This window comes from Gastrolobium bilobum, unplaced genomic scaffold, assembly GCF_033153095.1.
Source record: "Gastrolobium bilobum isolate Gb01-03AN ecotype WA unplaced genomic scaffold, APGP_CSIRO_Gbil_v1 utg18685, whole genome shotgun sequence".
NCBI classification, from domain to species: Eukaryota; Viridiplantae; Streptophyta; class Magnoliopsida; order Fabales; family Fabaceae; genus Gastrolobium; species Gastrolobium bilobum.
In genome coordinates this window covers 343,794-360,563 of record NW_026898737.1, presented here as the reverse complement: position 1 = coordinate 360,563, position 16,770 = coordinate 343,794, and the positions used below count along the sequence as shown (strand labels likewise).

Here is a 16,770-nt window from a genome sequence, read left to right as displayed (position 1 = left end):
GGGGAGTGTTAGAATATTAGATATGATTATATATGATTAGATTCAGTCCTATACGTTAATATTCTGATTGTATTAGGATTGCATTAGGTTTGGGCCTTTCACTTAAGCCCATTAGGGTCTCTATATATTGTAACTCTCTGACACAGATTAATACGCAACATATTATTTTACATTTAAGTATTACTATTGCAAACGGGTACAAGTGTGAGTGATGGGACAGGTGCCGCCTGTTTCTCATAGCACCTTGAGAGAATGTGAGCTGCAGAATAAAAAACAAGCCTTTTGATTTTTGATTACATGAAAATCTAAGGAGTAATTTTGTTAGCAAAAAAATAACTTGAGTGGAGCATAAGATTGTAATTACATCAAAAAGATATTCCGCAACCGCGCAGTTCACCTTCCCAACACCCTTAGTTTAAGAATACTGCTGTACATGAATTTGCAAGTTGGTATGTACCATGCTGTCCTTGAAACTGTTTTGTGCTCATAATGGAAAATCCTTCACCAAATCTACAAATATGAGAATGACACTTGAATTTTGTAGTGAGCAATGGAGACTCCAAATCAGCATCTCTCATAAGCCTTCGATTTCTTCTAGCTGCTAAAGCTGAACCTTTCTGCTCAGTGGTACATACAGATGGGATCTGTAAAAGACTACAGAAAGGAGCACTATTATGTGGCTTTTGGTAAATTTTCTCTGAGCTTTTAGTTGGCATATTGCTCTCTTCCTCTGTTGAATTGGTCATCTGCTTGGCTTTTACAGCACTCAGTAATGTATTTGCCTCTTGTGTTAATCCAGCAAAACACCAAGCTTCTGCAACAAGCAGCATTGTGGACTTCTTGGGTTGAACATGAAACTCTTCCATTAGTTGGAGTATCCCTTCTGCTTTCCATGGCTGTTTTGATTCTGCATATCCCCAAATTAGGGTCTCAAAAGTCTTCAAATTTGGAGAAATTCCAAGTTCACACATCCTGTCAAAAACCCCAATAGCGTTGGCCATTCTACCAGCACTGCACCATCCGCTTACAATAGTTGTAAACATAACAACATTTGGGTGGACACCTGATTCAATCATGGCAGTCAACAGTTCTTCAGCTTTTTCTGTTTCTTGTGCTCTCACATAACCCTTAGCAAGAATGCTATAAGCATGCACATCCGGCTTTACACCAGATTTCAACATTTTATTGTAGATTTCCTTGCATTTTTCCAAGAATCCAGCTTGGCTCCATGCATTCATTATAGTACTATATGTTACAACATCTGGTTGGATCTGATATTCTTCCATCAACTTTAAAACCTATATAAGGATATTCACCATGAGTTAAAAGGCTAAGTGAATACATATCAGACATTAAACTGAAAAGACTGCTATCCACTGTGCCAAGCAAATTAAAGGAGTGATTACTTGATTTTTTTGTTTCCTCTCTTTCAGCCTAAAATTTATTCGACATTTGCATGACAGTTGGCATACTAATTTGACAAACACTTAACTCGGAACAAGAAGATTTAGAAACCTGACGCATATGGCAATAAATCCGAATTATTTCTTGTCCTTTAGAAGGTTACAACTTACAACTCCTTATACCATATAGCAGATTACAAGCAAAAATGACAAAATCACATATGATTCTAAAACTATCTAATCAAGAACCAATGTAAGGAAGATTCCTATATTTATCCATTGGAAATATGGACAAAAAGCATGCAAGTGGTAAATTCCAGAAGAGTCCTACAGAAAGAGTTGCATTTTACAATATTCAAATATACCATTGCTAGTTGCTAATTGTCCATTACCATTTCTTTTGTTTTACTGTATATCAATTATAAAATGAATGTCAAGAGAGTATGAATTGAAGATGTTCATGATTGATTCTATGTTGAATGACTCAAATTTTAATCAACCGCCTTTTCTGTCCTGAACAGATCCAAAACAAGTAAGTTTAAGAAGAGAAAAAAAAAAGTTCAGACCATACGTTCAAGCTTACCTCATCAACACCATCTCTATCCATCATGTCCACAAAACCATTAACCAGGGAATTAAATACAATAATATTAGGCTGCAACCCAAGATCCTCCATCATGTATACGAACCTCATGGCTTCCCTTATTTTACCTTCTCTACAATATCCATTTATGATGATGGTGCAAGTTCTCTCATTGGGTTCCAAATCATTCTTCTGCATCTCCAAAATGATTGCTTCAGCCTGAGCAGTCTCTCCATTCTGAGCATAAGCTGTTGCTATAGTGTTGAAAGTTACAACATCTGGTTGCATTCCAGAAGCAGACATCTTATACACCACATTCCATGCCTCAGAAATGTTCTCCAGTTTACACCATGCTCTGACAAGTATATTATATGTCTTGAGATTGGGTGTCACATTTCCCTTCGTTGACATCAGTTCTAGCAACTTCATTGACTCATCAGGCTTACCTGCAATCCCATACCCTTTTATCAAAGTGTTATAAGTGCTAGTACTAGGTCTTAGTCCACTTTCTTTCATTTTCTGGACAGCTTTCTTGGCATCCTCCATGTTCCCAGATTCAGCAAATGCATTTATGAGAGCATTAAAAAATATTGAGTCAGGCTTCATTTGTTTTTCTTCCACCTGTGAGACAATAGAATGTATAGGCTTGAAGCACTTCTGAATGGTCAAGGCATTTAACAGGGTTGTGTATGTTACTAAAGATGGTTGGTGCCCTCCTTCAATCAGATTTTCAAAAATGGAATTTGCTTCCTGAGGTTTTCCTCTCTCAATCAGAACATTCATTAATTTTGTTCTTGATCGTACAATTGGGCAACTGTTTTTACCCATGCAGAAAGTGCAGCTGGTTTGACAACCTGAATTTGTAGCCTTAGCACTTTCATTCACTTGATTCTTGCCATCAAAATGATTCCCCTATCAAATTATATACCAAAAGATAATCAATTTTGAGCTGAACTATTCTTGAACCTCATGTAGACTAGATTTAGACATGTTCTATATAACAAAAGGAAACATTACTCAGTTAAAAATCAAGAGTAAGATTTAGCTTCAGTTGTTAAACAGATGGAAAATAGCAGGTTACCCAATCTTTACTAGCAAGTAGCAATTTCCCAAAGCAACCAAGATATAGTGGTAGGTAACTTGCATGAGTCTATGACTTGCCACTCATTGCTAAAGCCAAATCACCCTAAAATCCTAAAATGTTTAGAAAATTCGAAATCAAATATAATAATCGTTTAAGTTAAATATCAACTAAAATAGATGTAACATTATAAATATTCAATTAACTAGTACTTCTACCCAGTAATAGGTTACAAATGAAATATGATGCATGTCCACCCTACTATAACGAAAAAGCGTCAGACTCAGACTCATTTTCTAAATAATTATTAGAGTTCTGCACCAATAGTTGTAGCCCTGAAGAAAATAGTAATAGCATGATAAAGAAAACTATCAGCTATTACAACTTAGAAATAAATGTGAGTCCCGACTGGAAAGAGTAACATTATGGTATTTTGCTATTTTAGCCAAGTTAGAATTAAAAGCTCCAAGATTAAGATCCAACTGAGCAAGAACATGAACCAAAAGCTGTAAAGCAGTAAAAAAAATAGCAGCACTCAAATTACCAATTGCGCAAGTTTATTTTGAACCTTAACACTTACTGATTGAAAGAATCCTTTCTTCATGTTGGTATTTCCTGATTGGTTTCTTCTGCTAGTTCCAGAAACAGTATCATCATTGTCAAGCTTGCCCATATTCTCCTTTAAATTGGTGTTTGTCAACCTCAATCGCTTGACGATGGAACAAGGACCACTAGGAAGGCCACAACTTATTTTATGTTCTATACCATGTTCCCTCCTAAGATTTCAGATATAAAATACCTGAAAAGGTGATAAAATGTGTAAGAAAGGAACTCCAAATAATACATGCCCATATTATAATTATAAATAGCAAAAGAGTAACGTAGAAATGTCATAATCTACATTAAATTATAGTAATGTGAAAATTGCACGAAGCTCACACCTTGAGGATAGATAAATTGTGAGACCTATGATAAGAAAGCCTAGGTGATTGTCATAATAACCTATAAATGGAAGAATAAGAACTCATATTCAAAACTATGTCAACTCGTATAACTTGTAAGTAACTAGACAAAGCAAACCTAGTTTAGCTAAGAATATGAAAAAATAATACTCTCCATATTTTCATTTCAAAAAAATACATCCATGAGTGAATAAGCCATTTTCATGGATGACAAAAAAAAAGACATGCATAGCCATCAAACAACATGCTTTCTTTCTCGAATATTTATACCATTTTTTAAAAATACACATCAAGAAAAGAGTATATTAAAGAGGAAATAACACTTGAAATTAGAACAGAAAAAATGAAAAAGAGGGTGTGTAAAGAAAAAAGGAAGAAAAGATTCTAAGGATAAAAACTGTAATAGAAGATGAAGTGGAACTAAGAGCATTGAATTGTACAAGATCACAAATAGAGAAAAAAAAAAAAAAAGCGATTGAATTCCAGATTTTACCTGGTGAACTTATCAACTGCTGAATCTGCAGGCAATGCGACGAAAGTGGAGGACAGAGTGGAATTATTATAAGCATAGATGCTGTAGCAGAGTTCAAGTACAGGTGGCGCTATTATGTCCAAAGAAAATACAATATATTCATATTATCCACCAAAGAAATCATATAACATAAAATGTGGGATAAGGGGTCAAAAGTAAATTCATGTTTCTATCGAAGGAGAGAGTATTTTGTGCTCTCGAAGCACGAGTTAGACAGAGCACAGAGAAAGAAAAAAGATTAAAGAGAAGAAAGAGGAAAGAGAAATTTTCTTTTTCGATTCAGGTGTCACTCTCTTAGTAAGAGTTGTGCGACGCTCGGTCGGGTTGATCTAGAAAGAACCGGTTTGACTTTGTCAATTTTTGTCAAAGACTTAGTTGGTTTTTGTTAACTCGATCGATTGGAACAAAAAAAAATTAAAGCGAAATGATGTTTTTTTTTTTGAGTAGCGACCAAATGTAAAATCTCTAAGGTGGCGTTTGGTTGAGGAGAAATTTTTTGAATATTAGGAAAATATAATTGATAGAGAAATGGTTGGAAAATAAGTTTGGTAGGAAAATGTAAAAAAAGTTGTTTGGTTAGAAAAAAATTTACCGGACAAATTAGGTAAGATTTATAAAGTCTATGTTTGGTTTGAGATAAAATATAGATGGGAAAATAAGTAGCAATTACGAAAATATCCTTCTTTTAAAACAAAAGCACCACCCCATCACCAAAGTCTCCTCTGCTTCTGCTTCTCAGTTCAACGCTCGGGCCCTTGGTTCACGCCCATCATCACTACTCAATAGCTGATTGCTAAATTCAATAAGTCATAGTTAGCCTGAGAGTTGTATGAAAATTTCCCAGAAAAGTAAAGAGAAGAGGCCCCACTTGTGAGGACCAACTCACACTGAAATGTAACCAAGTTTCTTGGCTTTAATAAGAGAGAAAAGAAAGGTTTCTAGACGAGCAAAGTTAAATACTACAGAGTATGACCGAATCTTGACAGCAAACAAGGCAGAAGCTGAATGTGTGTGTGTGTGTGTGTGAGAGAGAGAGAGGAAAGAGAGAGTCCATTTTTTTAAGCAAAGGTTCTCTTAAATGGGAAGATACCCCAACAAGAGATTGTTTCCTTGGTTGACGGCAAAGCCCACAGACATATAATATCAGAGGGTATTGTGGTCTCATATGTTGTGGGCCCTACGTGGTTTAGCTGAGTTTCTTTAAAATGCCACCTTCTAAAATGGATTCTAAACAGTGTGGAAGCATAGGAAAATGGCACAAAAATGAGAATGGTAGGCATCAACCTTGCCTGGGTATTCACCCAATTCACTCTCAACCAAACACATGCTTTGAGGAATGCCAACTTCATTTACATGGGGTTATTTCAAAATCCACCCAACCAAACACCATCTAAGTGTATCTGATAAGACCAATATAATATGGGCTGGCCAAAGTGTATCGAACCAAATCAATCAAAGTGTATCGGGTCAAATCACACACGGTCGAAGCTAAAAGTCCTTGAGTTGGGCTGTCTATTTTCTGGGCTGGGGGTTGTTGATGTTGATGGGAGGACTTTGGTTCTCCTTTAGCGCGATGATCCCGACTGAAGGTACCTGCAATGACACTCCAACGCTCAAGTCAGTATCAATGTCAGGTGTTATATGTATTCTTGTTGTGAATTAGATGATCATACCTGGGCATGTACCATCTGTTTATAAAGTAGTTCTGATGCCGCCTTAGGAAGACGGTAAGGCCTTTGATTGGCTGTTCAAGGGTTGCAGGTTCAACTGGTGCCTCTATAGCCTTATCTCTTTATGTCAGGTTATCCTGGTAGAGTGGTGGCAAGCTGGTGCTATCCTCTGTTTAGTTGTTCAATGGCGCAGTGGGCCTTTATTAGTTCCTGTGATCGCTTCCTTGTCTCCGAAGTTATGTTAAAGTGTGGTTTTATGTCCGATGGTGGCATCGCGCTCAGTTATGCGTGTTGAAAGCCATCGCGCCTCATTATGGGCTTTGTGAGTTTGAGCCTCGTTCTCTGTATTTGGCCCTTTAATGAGCCTATCATATTTTATCCTGATCAGTATCATTTGCTATTCACACGTAGACATATCAATCACAAAAAAAATAAAATACGATTAAACATTTAAACTTAAGAATAATGAAATTAAATTGAAAAGTGGAAACCCTAAGTGAGTTAGATTGACATTTGAAAGCATAGGAGATAAGGGGAATAACTAATTTGAAATTTAAAAAGTGCCATTAATTTTATTTTTTAATAATTACCCTATGGATTAGGGGTGGCAAAAATGAGCCAACCCGTCGGGTTGGCTCGTAACCCGCACAAAACGAGTCGGGTTGAGTTGGTAAAAATGAGCTGCCAGCTCGATTCAGCCCGACCCGAGCCAACCAGAGCTAAAACGAGCCAGCTCGCGGGTTACTTTTTTTATAAATAAAATACAATAAAAAAAGTTACTCACGATCACACTCACACTCAGTCCTAAGACACTCTCACTCACTGTCACCGCTCACAAACTCACCAGTCACCACTACCAGCAGTCACCCCACGTCCGTCCCCCACCCCACCCACACCGACGGCGACGACAAACTTTAAGGTATTCCAGATCTTGCATTTTGTTAATTCCCCCCCCTTTTTATTCCAGATCTTGGCAGCCAGTAGCCACCGTGCTCCTCCTCTCCACCGACCGCCACCTCTGTGTTTTCAGGTATTCTCTTTTTTCTTCTTAGTCTAAACTTATGTTGGACGGGTGTCAAGCACAAACGCACATCTTCTTTGTTTTTATCAGTTTGGTGTCCACAATTAGTTGATTCACTTGGTTCTCTTTTTGGGTTAATGATGATTTGTATGCTTCGGTGCATGATGGGTGAGTGTTTTATAAGGAAACTTGATGGGTGGGTGTTCCCATTACTCGATTTAAGATCAAAGTCTGTTCCCCCCTCTCCCACCAATTTTGGGTTATTAATTGTTAGATTAGTTTAAAATTTTAAGAGAATTAAATCTGAGTATGGATAAAATACAATTGGTAATTTATCACAAATCATTACAAATACCAAATGAGTCCTTGTTGGGTTTTTATGTTGTAAGGCATTAAATAACATAAATCAATTAGATGATTCTGCACTTTAATACAAAAATTATATGCCTTCAGCAGAGATAGTTATTAGATGTTGAGGAAAATCAAGATTGACATAGAATGAGGAAGTAAGGATGCATTGTTTGAGGTTCCTGCTGTCTTATACAGTGATATTTGAAAATGGGATGCACATTAAATTACAACTATCCATTTCCATGGTATCCATTTGATTCGTTATATATTTATTTATTTTAATTAGAATCTGTAAGCCAGTCACATGAAATAGAAACCAATGTCTGTTTGGATGAAAGTTTGGGATTGTGTTGCAACATTTTGGTTGAAGTTGAACCTGCAAAGCATACCTGAAAGTACCTAGCATGGATAAGCCTGAGACTTGGCTTCATTGGAGACTTTGTGCAAGAATGAAGTATGCGGTTTTGGCACATTAAATCTGTAATGATTTGCCAACAGTATTCTGTACTGTATTACCTTTGCTTCTTTTTTCCCTTTATTGAATGATACATTGAGCTTTAGTTGTTTAGTTACTTACCAGCAGAGGTCACTTACAAGAGAGAAATGAAATCAACATGCTCTAAATTATATAATTTCATTGCACATACATGCATGCTTTTTCTGGTTTACTATATCAGTTGACTGAAATTTCTTTATATTAATGTTTATATGGTTAGGAACCAAAGAGGAAGACAGATCATTATTGATCCTGCCCTTTACTTATCAAAGAAGTCTCTGAAATGGCTGATTCGAATAGGTTAATATTCTTCTATTTTTTTAAATCTGTTTTAGTTTAAATTATCTTTTCCACGCTATAGTAATTTTATATTTAACATTGATGTAGGGAAAGCTTGGCGATGCTTGAAGAAGGCAATGAAGCTGATGCAGAAAGTGATGAATTGGAAGAAGTTGAAGAAGGACATGATTTTAAAAAGCCTAAAAAAAGGCAAGCTCGTTGCTGGAAACATTTCACAATAATAGGAGAAAAAGGGAATGAAAAGGCAAGATGCAATGGTTGATAGGAATTGAGAGGATGGGATGATGAGATATTGGATGTAAGTTCATGTTTAGCAAAAAGCTTTAATTATGTTATATCATAATCATTTTCACGCCTTTATTTATGCATGTACTTACTTACTTCAATTATTATGTTTTTGCACTTCTCAAATATGATAGAAATTGACCTTGCACACTCAACACCAAGCAATAAATGCTGGAAAATCTGAACTTGATGTTTATTTAGAGGAGCTGCCTGTAATGGTTATTGACAACTGGAATAGTTTAGATGCATTGCAATGGTGGAAGGATAATAATTGTCGTTTTCCGAGTCTATCATTAATGGCTCGTGACTTGTTAAGCATTCCTATTACCACTGTGGCATCTGAATCTGCTTTTAGCATTGGATCACGTGTGCTTAACAAATATAGAAATAAGTTGTTGTCAAAGAATGTTGAAGCTTTGGTATATACCCGCAATTGGTTGGCTGGTTTTGTTGCCAATGGTAATTTATTTATTTTCAATGCAATTAAAATTTCATTTTTCATTTGTCATTGTAACCTTAATTGATTATTTACATTTTATGGTTTGTGTTTTGTAGATGATGATGATGATGATGGTATTTCCCATATATTAGCTTCTTCACGGGGATCTAATGGTCATGAAACTTTATAGATGATCTAATGATGATGGTGTACTTTTGGATGTTTATATTTTGTTATTGTACTATATTGGCCATGGGAACTCATAGGACAATTTTTATTTTGTAATGTGTTTGTCTACTGCTATGTTGGGATTTCTTAATTTATTGGTTATGTTTTATTAGTTACTGTCTTTGCACCATTATCCATTAGGCAATCAATAGTTTTGGCAGTGTTGATAATTATATACAGGAGAACAAACCACAAAAATTAAAATTTTTGAGCCAACTCGCGAGCCAATATTTCGAGCTAACCGACTCGCGAGCCAACTCACTGGCACCATTTCGAGCTAACTTGTGAGCTTTTTTTGAGCCAACCCGTGAGTTTTTTTCCGAGCCAACCCTAACCCGGCTCGGGTCGAGCCGTGTTGGGTATTCTGACTCGTTTTTTTTTCGAGCCAACCCGACTCGACCCGTTTTTTTTCGGGCTGAATGCGGGTTGAGCCGGGTTGGCCCGTTTTGCCAACCTTACTATGGATAATTCTTTTTTTTTTCTTATTAGAGAAGGCCTAAACCCAAAAATATAAATTACAGAAAATCAAGAGTTCTATAGTTATAAAAAGTAAGTAAATTGTGAGCCCGAAGCCCTCTTGATTACCAAAAGAATAAAAAACAAATAAAGTCCAGTAAATTGATCATTTGAGGAGGAGGTTGGTTGAAGATGATGATATCATGTTTTATGCCAGGGCCTTATTTCGCAAACCGTTCGCACATTTGTTGTCACACATAATTTTGGATAATTCTAAATAAACATAATTATGGATATCAAAATTATTTTGTTAATATAAGACTAAAAAAATAATTTTTTTTATCAAAATTAAACAACTCCTTCGTATAGCTCTTTATTTATTTATGAAGGCCTTTTTTTTTGTGTCCAACCTTAAGTAAGTTCTTTGCTTTTTTTTTTTTTTTTGGTTTACACCTTAAGTAACTCTTAACTCATGAGGATTATTTTATTTTTATTTTTATGTGTATTTAAATTATGTTATTTTATATTTAAAATAAATTATAATCAAATTATTTCTGCAAGAATTTTTTTTTTTTTTGGAAAAAAGAAGAAGTTAATTTCTCTCACCCCCTACCTTACCCTGAAAATTTAGGATTTCATGGGAAGTGATTTTCAAACAAATGCAAACATGCTATTTTTTCTTTTTCTTTTTACTATCCAAAGAAATCTTAGTTCAACAAAAAAAATAAAAATACTAAGGAGATGGGCCTGTAAGCCCCATGGAAAACCCAACAAGGACCATAAAGCGTAATTAACGTAAAGTACAGTTTTACCCCTGCCGTGTAGGTGAACTTCCCATAGTACCACTGGCAATGTCAGAAATGTCAACCTGAACCGCCCAATTTCTCATACTTCATCTCTGACCAAAGTTCATTCCTTTAATCTGTTCCCTTATTGGGAAAAAATGAATAGAATTCCAGGAAATGATATTGAAGAGTAACAGAAAGCCATAGAAACCAAAGTGCCATTCAAAAGATTCATTTTTTATTTTTTATTTTTATTTTTTATTTTGGGGTTTTGCTGCGAATGCCCGCATTTGAATAAATCCCTAAAAGGGGATGATTTTCCATGATTAATAGCCCTTTTTATTTGAATCATTCTAATTTGTTGTGAATCTTTGAATATGCTGAGGTTGTGGAAATGGTACCAACATTGCTTGGCTGTTCACCCTGTTAAGACACAGGTTATCAGCTCTGGCTTGATTTGGGGTGCTGGTGACATTGCTGCTCAGAAAGTTACCCACTACACAGCCAAGACCCATACTAGAAAACAGGTATTGTTTCCCTTGAAAAGATTTCTTTTTGGAAAATGGGTATCTCTAATTTTGCATGCGTTTGGTGAATGATGATGCTTGTTATGTTTGAGTTTTGTAGTTGATTACCGGTTTGAAGTTTTAGCTGAGAATAAAATGTTTGACCTGGATTTTAAGTTGTGTGGGGAAGGTGTGAAAGTATTTTTTGAGAGGGAAATGAATTTGTAGTTGTTTTCTTTTTTGTCTGCATTATATGATCTTGTTCTCCGGTTAGGCAAATGGGTGTGGCTCTTTAATGATTTGTGTTGATGGTCAATGTTTTCAAGTGCCATTTTGTGGGTGTTGCTGATTTTTCCGAATGAGATTTTGTAGGCAGAAACTGACTACATTACATACTTAGGGTATGTTTGGGAGATTAAAGAAAATGGAATGGGAAGTTACATGACAATCTCTTGTTTGATTGTTTAATGAAGGAATGGAGGGTAATCCCACCGGAAGCTGTGTCATTCCCTCCTTTACCCCCAGAATTTGGAGGGACAAAAATTTGGGGTTGTGAATTGCAATTGGCAAGGAGGGTTCTTCGAGTGCTTCCATTGTCATGTCATTCTTTTAAACAAAAAACTCCCAAAACACACGTTTTATAAAATTTGTCGTGCCATTCCTTGTCATTCCATTAGTTTCCATTCTTCATAACATACAGTTATTTTTGCACTCGAACCATAGAAAGAGGGGTAGGGAAAAGGAAATTATGTTAATGCTCCTTGAAATTTTTGCCAATTGAAAAATTGTATAGAAACATCTGGTTTATTCAGTGGCTACACTTGGGAAATTTTACTTCTTCATTCCTCCAAAATAGGGAGACAGGAAAAATAATTGTCATGGTTCCTGTTTTCTGGTTAGGGTGAAGCTGCACCGGACATGCCTTTTGGAGTCTGATATTGGCAACATTGTGAAGTGCAACTGATTACTATTTGTATAAACTCCTCAAATGTGGATTAACCATATGTTATAACTTTACTCTTTCTTTCTATGACTTGGGTAAATGTAATACAAAAGTTACAAACACATATATTTTGGTACTTTTAAACAATTTAGTTCACTTAGTATATGATGTGACACTTTATTCTTGGTAAGCACACCCATCTAATTTGCTTATTTCTCTTGTTTAATGGCAATCTCTCTAAGGATGACGATAAAGAAACCAAGATCAACTGGAAACGGGTGTGTGCGACCAGCTTGTTTGGGTTTGGATTTGTTGGCCCTGTCGGCCACTACTGGTAAAAAGTATTACCTTTTATAAATTCTATTGTCTGTTTGTTTGTTGACACTGTTATTGTAGAAGGTTTCTTTGCTGGTTCTTTCTTTCCTGGATGGCTTTGAAAAGTGTTTTTTCAGTTGCTTCAGACACCCGGTAGTCATTTTTATTCTTACAAAAAAAAAAAGAGCTCCCTATGAAACCTCGACTTGTCGGGGTCGGGGTGAGAAAATCTTTGTACATAACCTTACTCTTACATTTTTGCAAAAAGATTATTTCCTGAATCTTGGATTTGAACCCAAAACCTTTTGGTCACAAAGGAGCGGCTTTACCACTGCTCTAGATATGCCTTCTAATCACTTTTTAATCTCGTGTTTATTAAAAATATTATTTTTATTTTTATCAAAAAAATTAATCTTTATGTTTTTATGGTCTCATTAGTAGAAGTTTTGTAGTTCACATGAGATGATGTTTGAATTTATGAGATCTCCAACTGACTAAAAAGGAAGGCTTCAAACTTTATGTGGGATTACTTATGTAGCATTTAATACCTGATCAGTAGCATTATAGTGGTATACTGGTATGGCCTTCTCATCGGCTAAGGTTTTGAATCTTTAATTTTGGGCTCTAAGTCTAGGAGATACTCTTACACTCATTAAAATCTTTGTAGCTGCTATCTTGTAGTGGTGAATCAGTAAAGGAAAGACTTGTACATGTGTGCTTTTGTATCTGCTAGTATGTTTTTTTATTTTTTATTTTATTTTGGGGGGTGTTGACATGTACTATGTATTTTGTAATCAACTTGTCGATTCCCCTTGTTCTTATATGTTAATTATTGTAGGTATGAAGGTTTGGATCGGTTTATAAGATTGAAACTTATGCTTAAACCCAATTCCTTCCGCTTTGTTGCTGCAAAAGTTGGCGCTGATGGGTTTCTCTTTGGGCCATTGGATTTACTCGTGTTTTTTACTTACATGGGTTTTTCTAGTGGAAAGAGTGTTCCTCAAATAAAAGAAGATGTGAAGAGAGATTTTCTCCCAGCCTTGATTTTAGAAGGGGGCATATGGCCAATTGTTCAGGTTGCGAATTTTCGGTATATACCTGTAAGGTATCAGCTCCTTTATGTCAACTTCTTCTGCTTGTTGGATAGCTGTTTCTTGTCTTGGGTTGAGCAACAACAGGATGCTCCATGGAAAGAATGGTTGAAATCGTTTTTACCTTTGAAGTAACACAGTAGCAGTTGCCAATTATGGTGGAAGTTCATGTCAGAAAACAAGTGACTAGTTTAAGAAGCATATGAACGTCCTCTGGACTTTCAGAATTGGAATTCTGGAAGTGATGAAATTGCTTTCACGTGCTATGATTAATGATTTTCATCTTGAATACATAGTGGCAACTTTTCCCGTTGAATAAATGAAGGCTGTTTGCTCATTACTTTCTACCCTTTTGTCTATACCCTAATTTTACCAATATCTTCAATGTATTTTCCACATGCTATGATTAATGTTTGCTCTCTAGGATGCCTCTTAATGGGAAAAAAAATATTCAAACCCAATGTTAGGGGGTAAAAGTTGTTCATCTTGTTTGATTGCTATTGTCAAGAGGTCTCGGAAAATCTTTATCTAACTGAGAATGTTTTGTTAAACAAATATATTAGCAACTATGCACTGACATGAACCAAATCCGGGCAATTACATAAACCAAACTGAAATGTATGAACGTTGTTTGATGAAATGTCAAGGTAAAACTACACTAGCCATTGCCTTCTCCAACACTTGCAACGGCAACGTTATCTCGATCTCCTATGAATACCATCTCGAAGACCTACGTGTCGTTATCTCTACGGAGTGGAAATCCACCAACTAGTAGTTAACTATCTAGAAATGTTAAAACAATTCAAACAAAAAATAGTTCTAATGGAATTGACCAGAATTATTCACTTATTTTCAATGAAAATTGCTATCGTAGTATGACTTTCTCTCATGATCATTCAGTATAGTGAGACAGAGGTTGCAACTGAGAGATAAATGAGGAATACATGGGAGCAGTCAATCAGTCATGCATCGCTTATACGTCACCCACTTCTTCAGTGTTAAGACAAAGGGGAAGGGAAGGGAAGAGATAAATGATTGTCCCAGTTTCAGTTTCAGGAAATATAATCAACAATTAAAAAACAACTGAAATCTTTCTTGTATTATCAAACATCCAGCTACATGGTTAAGTCATACAACAAATACGGAATTTGGCTCCATCATGATTTCAGTTGTACGTTGAAATGTCTACCAGCCATCACCCTTAAAAGTAAATTTATTATTTATACGATGATCTTGAAGTCAGTCACTCTGACTGTGAAACAAAATGGTGTGGACTCTACAATCTATACAGAAGCCTTAATTGGAATAATTAAACAATCTTCAATCCCAATTGTAAAGCTTGATAGAGGGACAGAGGATAAAATGACATGCTGAATTTTTTATATTCATTTGACTGTATACCCATTGATTGCTAACAACACTAGATTATTGCTGCCTGGTGTAAAAATTGAGGAGCTGAATGGAGCTCATCTCTCATCACCACCATAAGCTGTTATGCTAATCCTTCTGAATTCATGTTTTCCATCACTGAATCTACTTTTTCATGCAAGCTTGCTCTTCTATAGCCGGATACCAACAAATCATAAGTTGATTTGGTAAGCACATAGCAACTCTTTAAACATTCCAAGAATATGTCTAGCCTATCATAAGCTTCCCTTCTAAAGTATGAACAGATAACCTTTTCAACATCATCTGCACTTGTGAATGACAGCCCTTGTTTCAGCATTCTACCCACAGCAAACTCTACATCATCCAATCTATCTAACATTGCATACATCCTTATAATCCCACAATGGATTCGTGAGAGGACAACAGTACTAACTGGACAGGGCTTTGTAATAGTTTCAAGTAGCTCCTCCATCTTTTCCACTTGTCCTTTTTCATGATACAAAGCTACTAACTCCTCAGCCATGTTTTCATTGATTTCCCATCCAGCATCCAGCACAAACTTGAAGAACTCCTCAGCTCGACCCAAACTCTTCTGCTTGCAAAGCCCTTTAAGCATACTTTCCAGTATGGATACACTAGGTATAATTTCAGATATCATCATTTCTTCAAAAATTCTATCAGCAATTTCGAAGTTTCTTGAATTAACACAGCCCGATACAAGGGATTCAAACATTTGAAGATCAGAACCAAGTCCAGCAGCCTTCTTAGCTGAGTACCAAGCTAGCATGGCATCAACATTCCCCGACTTGGAAAATGCTGAAATAAAGATATTATAAGTGTGAAAATCAGGTTTATAGCTCTCTGAACTCTCCATGATCTCAAATAAACTATATGCTGTAACAATATCATGTGAAGATAAGCAAGCACTTATAAGGGAATTGAAAACCAGGGAAGTGGGTTTAACTCCAATAGCCTCCATAGAAGTGAACACACGCATTCCTAGTGGCACATTCTTCAGCTTTTCACATAGAAAGATGAGTTCAGAGAAGAGATTATGGTCTTTTTCATTTTCTTTCAGTAATTTCTCCAAAATCCATTCCAAAACCTGACCAATCAATAATAATATATGAGAATAATCATTACCACAAGCTCTGTTTGGGAATCCAGGAAGTATAATTAATGTCATAATTGAGAAACTGAAACCTTATTATATATAAAATTCATCAGAAAATTTGTTAAAACCACAACTTTCCCATTTTTTCAATTAAAAAAAAAAAGTTGGTGTAAAACCCCCATTTGCTTGATTTTTCTTCATATCAGATATCAATCAATTTAATTAAAAAAATAATATGTATCAAACCCAAAAGAGGGGGGAAAAAAAGATGAAATGAAAAACCGAGAGAGAAGATTACTACCAAGCGAGCTTTCTGAGAAGACGAAGGGCTTAGTGAGGTAACAATAAATTCCCAAGAAAGTTGGGAGCTTTGAAAGGAAGACACTTCATGATCCAGCGTTGTTTTGATGCGTGAATTAGGGACCTGAAGCAATTTGAGGAGAAGGGGATTTGAATTTGAATTTGAATGTTTGCAGTAAAAGAAATGCTGAGAATTTGGCAAAGGGTGAAGCTTTCCTATGCAACTCTTTCTCACTGTCCATAAAACCCTAATGGCTAACGCCATGTTTTCATTTCGGTTCTGTTGCAACTAGGAATCGACCTTGCCTTGTATTAATTTCACAAGTTTATTATATATTAATTAGGATTTTATAAGAGTTACGTGGTAGAAAAAATGATTGTGTAATGTTATAGAGATTCGTTTTGCGTGCCGTAGTTTTTTTTTTTTTTTTCAAAAAGCGTGGGCCCCTTAAAATATTGTGGGTGTAGAAAATTTTGTTGTGTCATGTTAAATGACAAATGCAAACCCCTATTAATTATG

At 35.8% G+C, this 16,770-nt stretch overlaps 3 protein-coding genes across 5 annotated transcripts; 1 reads left to right on the top strand and 2 right to left on the bottom strand.

Annotated features, from left to right (window-relative positions):
- Positions 1 to 163: 163 nt before the first annotated feature.
- On the bottom strand, positions 164 to 4,728 carry LOC133283645 (pentatricopeptide repeat-containing protein At5g25630). The gene is made up of 4 exons (XM_061480531.1): positions 4,523 to 4,728; positions 3,648 to 3,866; positions 1,987 to 2,898; positions 164 to 1,298 (listed from the first exon to the last, which is right to left on the bottom strand). The coding sequence occupies exons 2-4, from the start codon at positions 3,738 to 3,740 to the stop codon at positions 411 to 413; spliced, it is 1,893 nt and encodes a 630-aa protein (XP_061336515.1). The 5' UTR covers positions 3,741 to 3,866; positions 4,523 to 4,728; the 3' UTR covers positions 164 to 410.
- Positions 4,729 to 10,688: 5,960 nt separating this feature from the next.
- Positions 10,689 to 13,920, top strand: LOC133283644 (uncharacterized). 3 transcript variants are annotated; one of them, XM_061480529.1, is made up of 3 exons: positions 10,689 to 11,119; positions 12,284 to 12,375; positions 13,195 to 13,920. In XM_061480529.1, the coding sequence occupies exons 1-3, from the start codon at positions 10,970 to 10,972 to the stop codon at positions 13,580 to 13,582; spliced, it is 630 nt and encodes a 209-aa protein (XP_061336513.1). In that variant the 5' UTR covers positions 10,689 to 10,969; the 3' UTR covers positions 13,583 to 13,920. The 3 variants fall into 3 exon arrangements, with proteins under 3 accessions (XP_061336513.1, XP_061336514.1, XP_061336512.1); XM_061480530.1 differs by having other exon boundaries at positions 10,689 to 11,158; positions 12,284 to 12,336; XM_061480528.1 differs by having other exon boundaries at positions 10,689 to 11,158.
- Positions 13,921 to 14,566: 646 nt separating this feature from the next.
- LOC133283652 (pentatricopeptide repeat-containing protein At5g61400-like) lies at positions 14,567 to 16,539 on the bottom strand. The gene is made up of 2 exons (XM_061480545.1): positions 16,252 to 16,539; positions 14,567 to 15,941 (listed from the first exon to the last, which is right to left on the bottom strand). Exons 1-2 carry the CDS (start codon positions 16,513 to 16,515, stop codon positions 14,940 to 14,942), a joined length of 1,266 nt encoding a protein of 421 aa, XP_061336529.1. The 5' UTR covers positions 16,516 to 16,539; the 3' UTR covers positions 14,567 to 14,939.
- Between the last annotated feature and the right edge of the window lie 231 nt (positions 16,540 to 16,770).

Bases quoted from the DNA above. Each gene is read 5' to 3' on its own strand.
- LOC133283645 (XM_061480531.1), bottom strand. From the start codon at position 3,740: ATGGGCAAGCTTGACAATGATGATACTGTTTCTGGAACTAGCAGAAGA. The intron at 2,899-3,647 runs GTAAGTGTTAAG...ATAATTTGATAG, and splicing joins AGAAAGGATTCTTTCAATCA to GGGAATCATTTTGATGGCAA. The intron at 1,299-1,986 runs GTAAGCTTGAAC...ATCCTTATATAG, and splicing joins ATAGAGATGGTGTTGATGAG to GTTTTAAAGTTGATGGAAGA.
- LOC133283644 (XM_061480528.1), top strand. From the start codon at position 10,970: ATGCTGAGGTTGTGGAAATGGTACCAACATTGCTTGGCTGTTCACCCT. The intron at 11,159-12,283 runs GTATCTCTAATT...AATCTCTCTAAG, and splicing joins GATTTCTTTTTGGAAAATGG to GATGACGATAAAGAAACCAA. The intron at 12,376-13,194 runs GTAAAAAGTATT...TAATTATTGTAG, and splicing joins GGCCCTGTCGGCCACTACTG to GTATGAAGGTTTGGATCGGT.
- LOC133283652 (XM_061480545.1), bottom strand. From the start codon at position 16,515: ATGGCGTTAGCCATTAGGGTTTTATGGACAGTGAGAAAGAGTTGCATA. The intron at 15,942-16,251 runs GTAGTAATCTTC...TTGATTGGTCAG, and splicing joins CTTCTCAGAAAGCTCGCTTG to GTTTTGGAATGGATTTTGGA.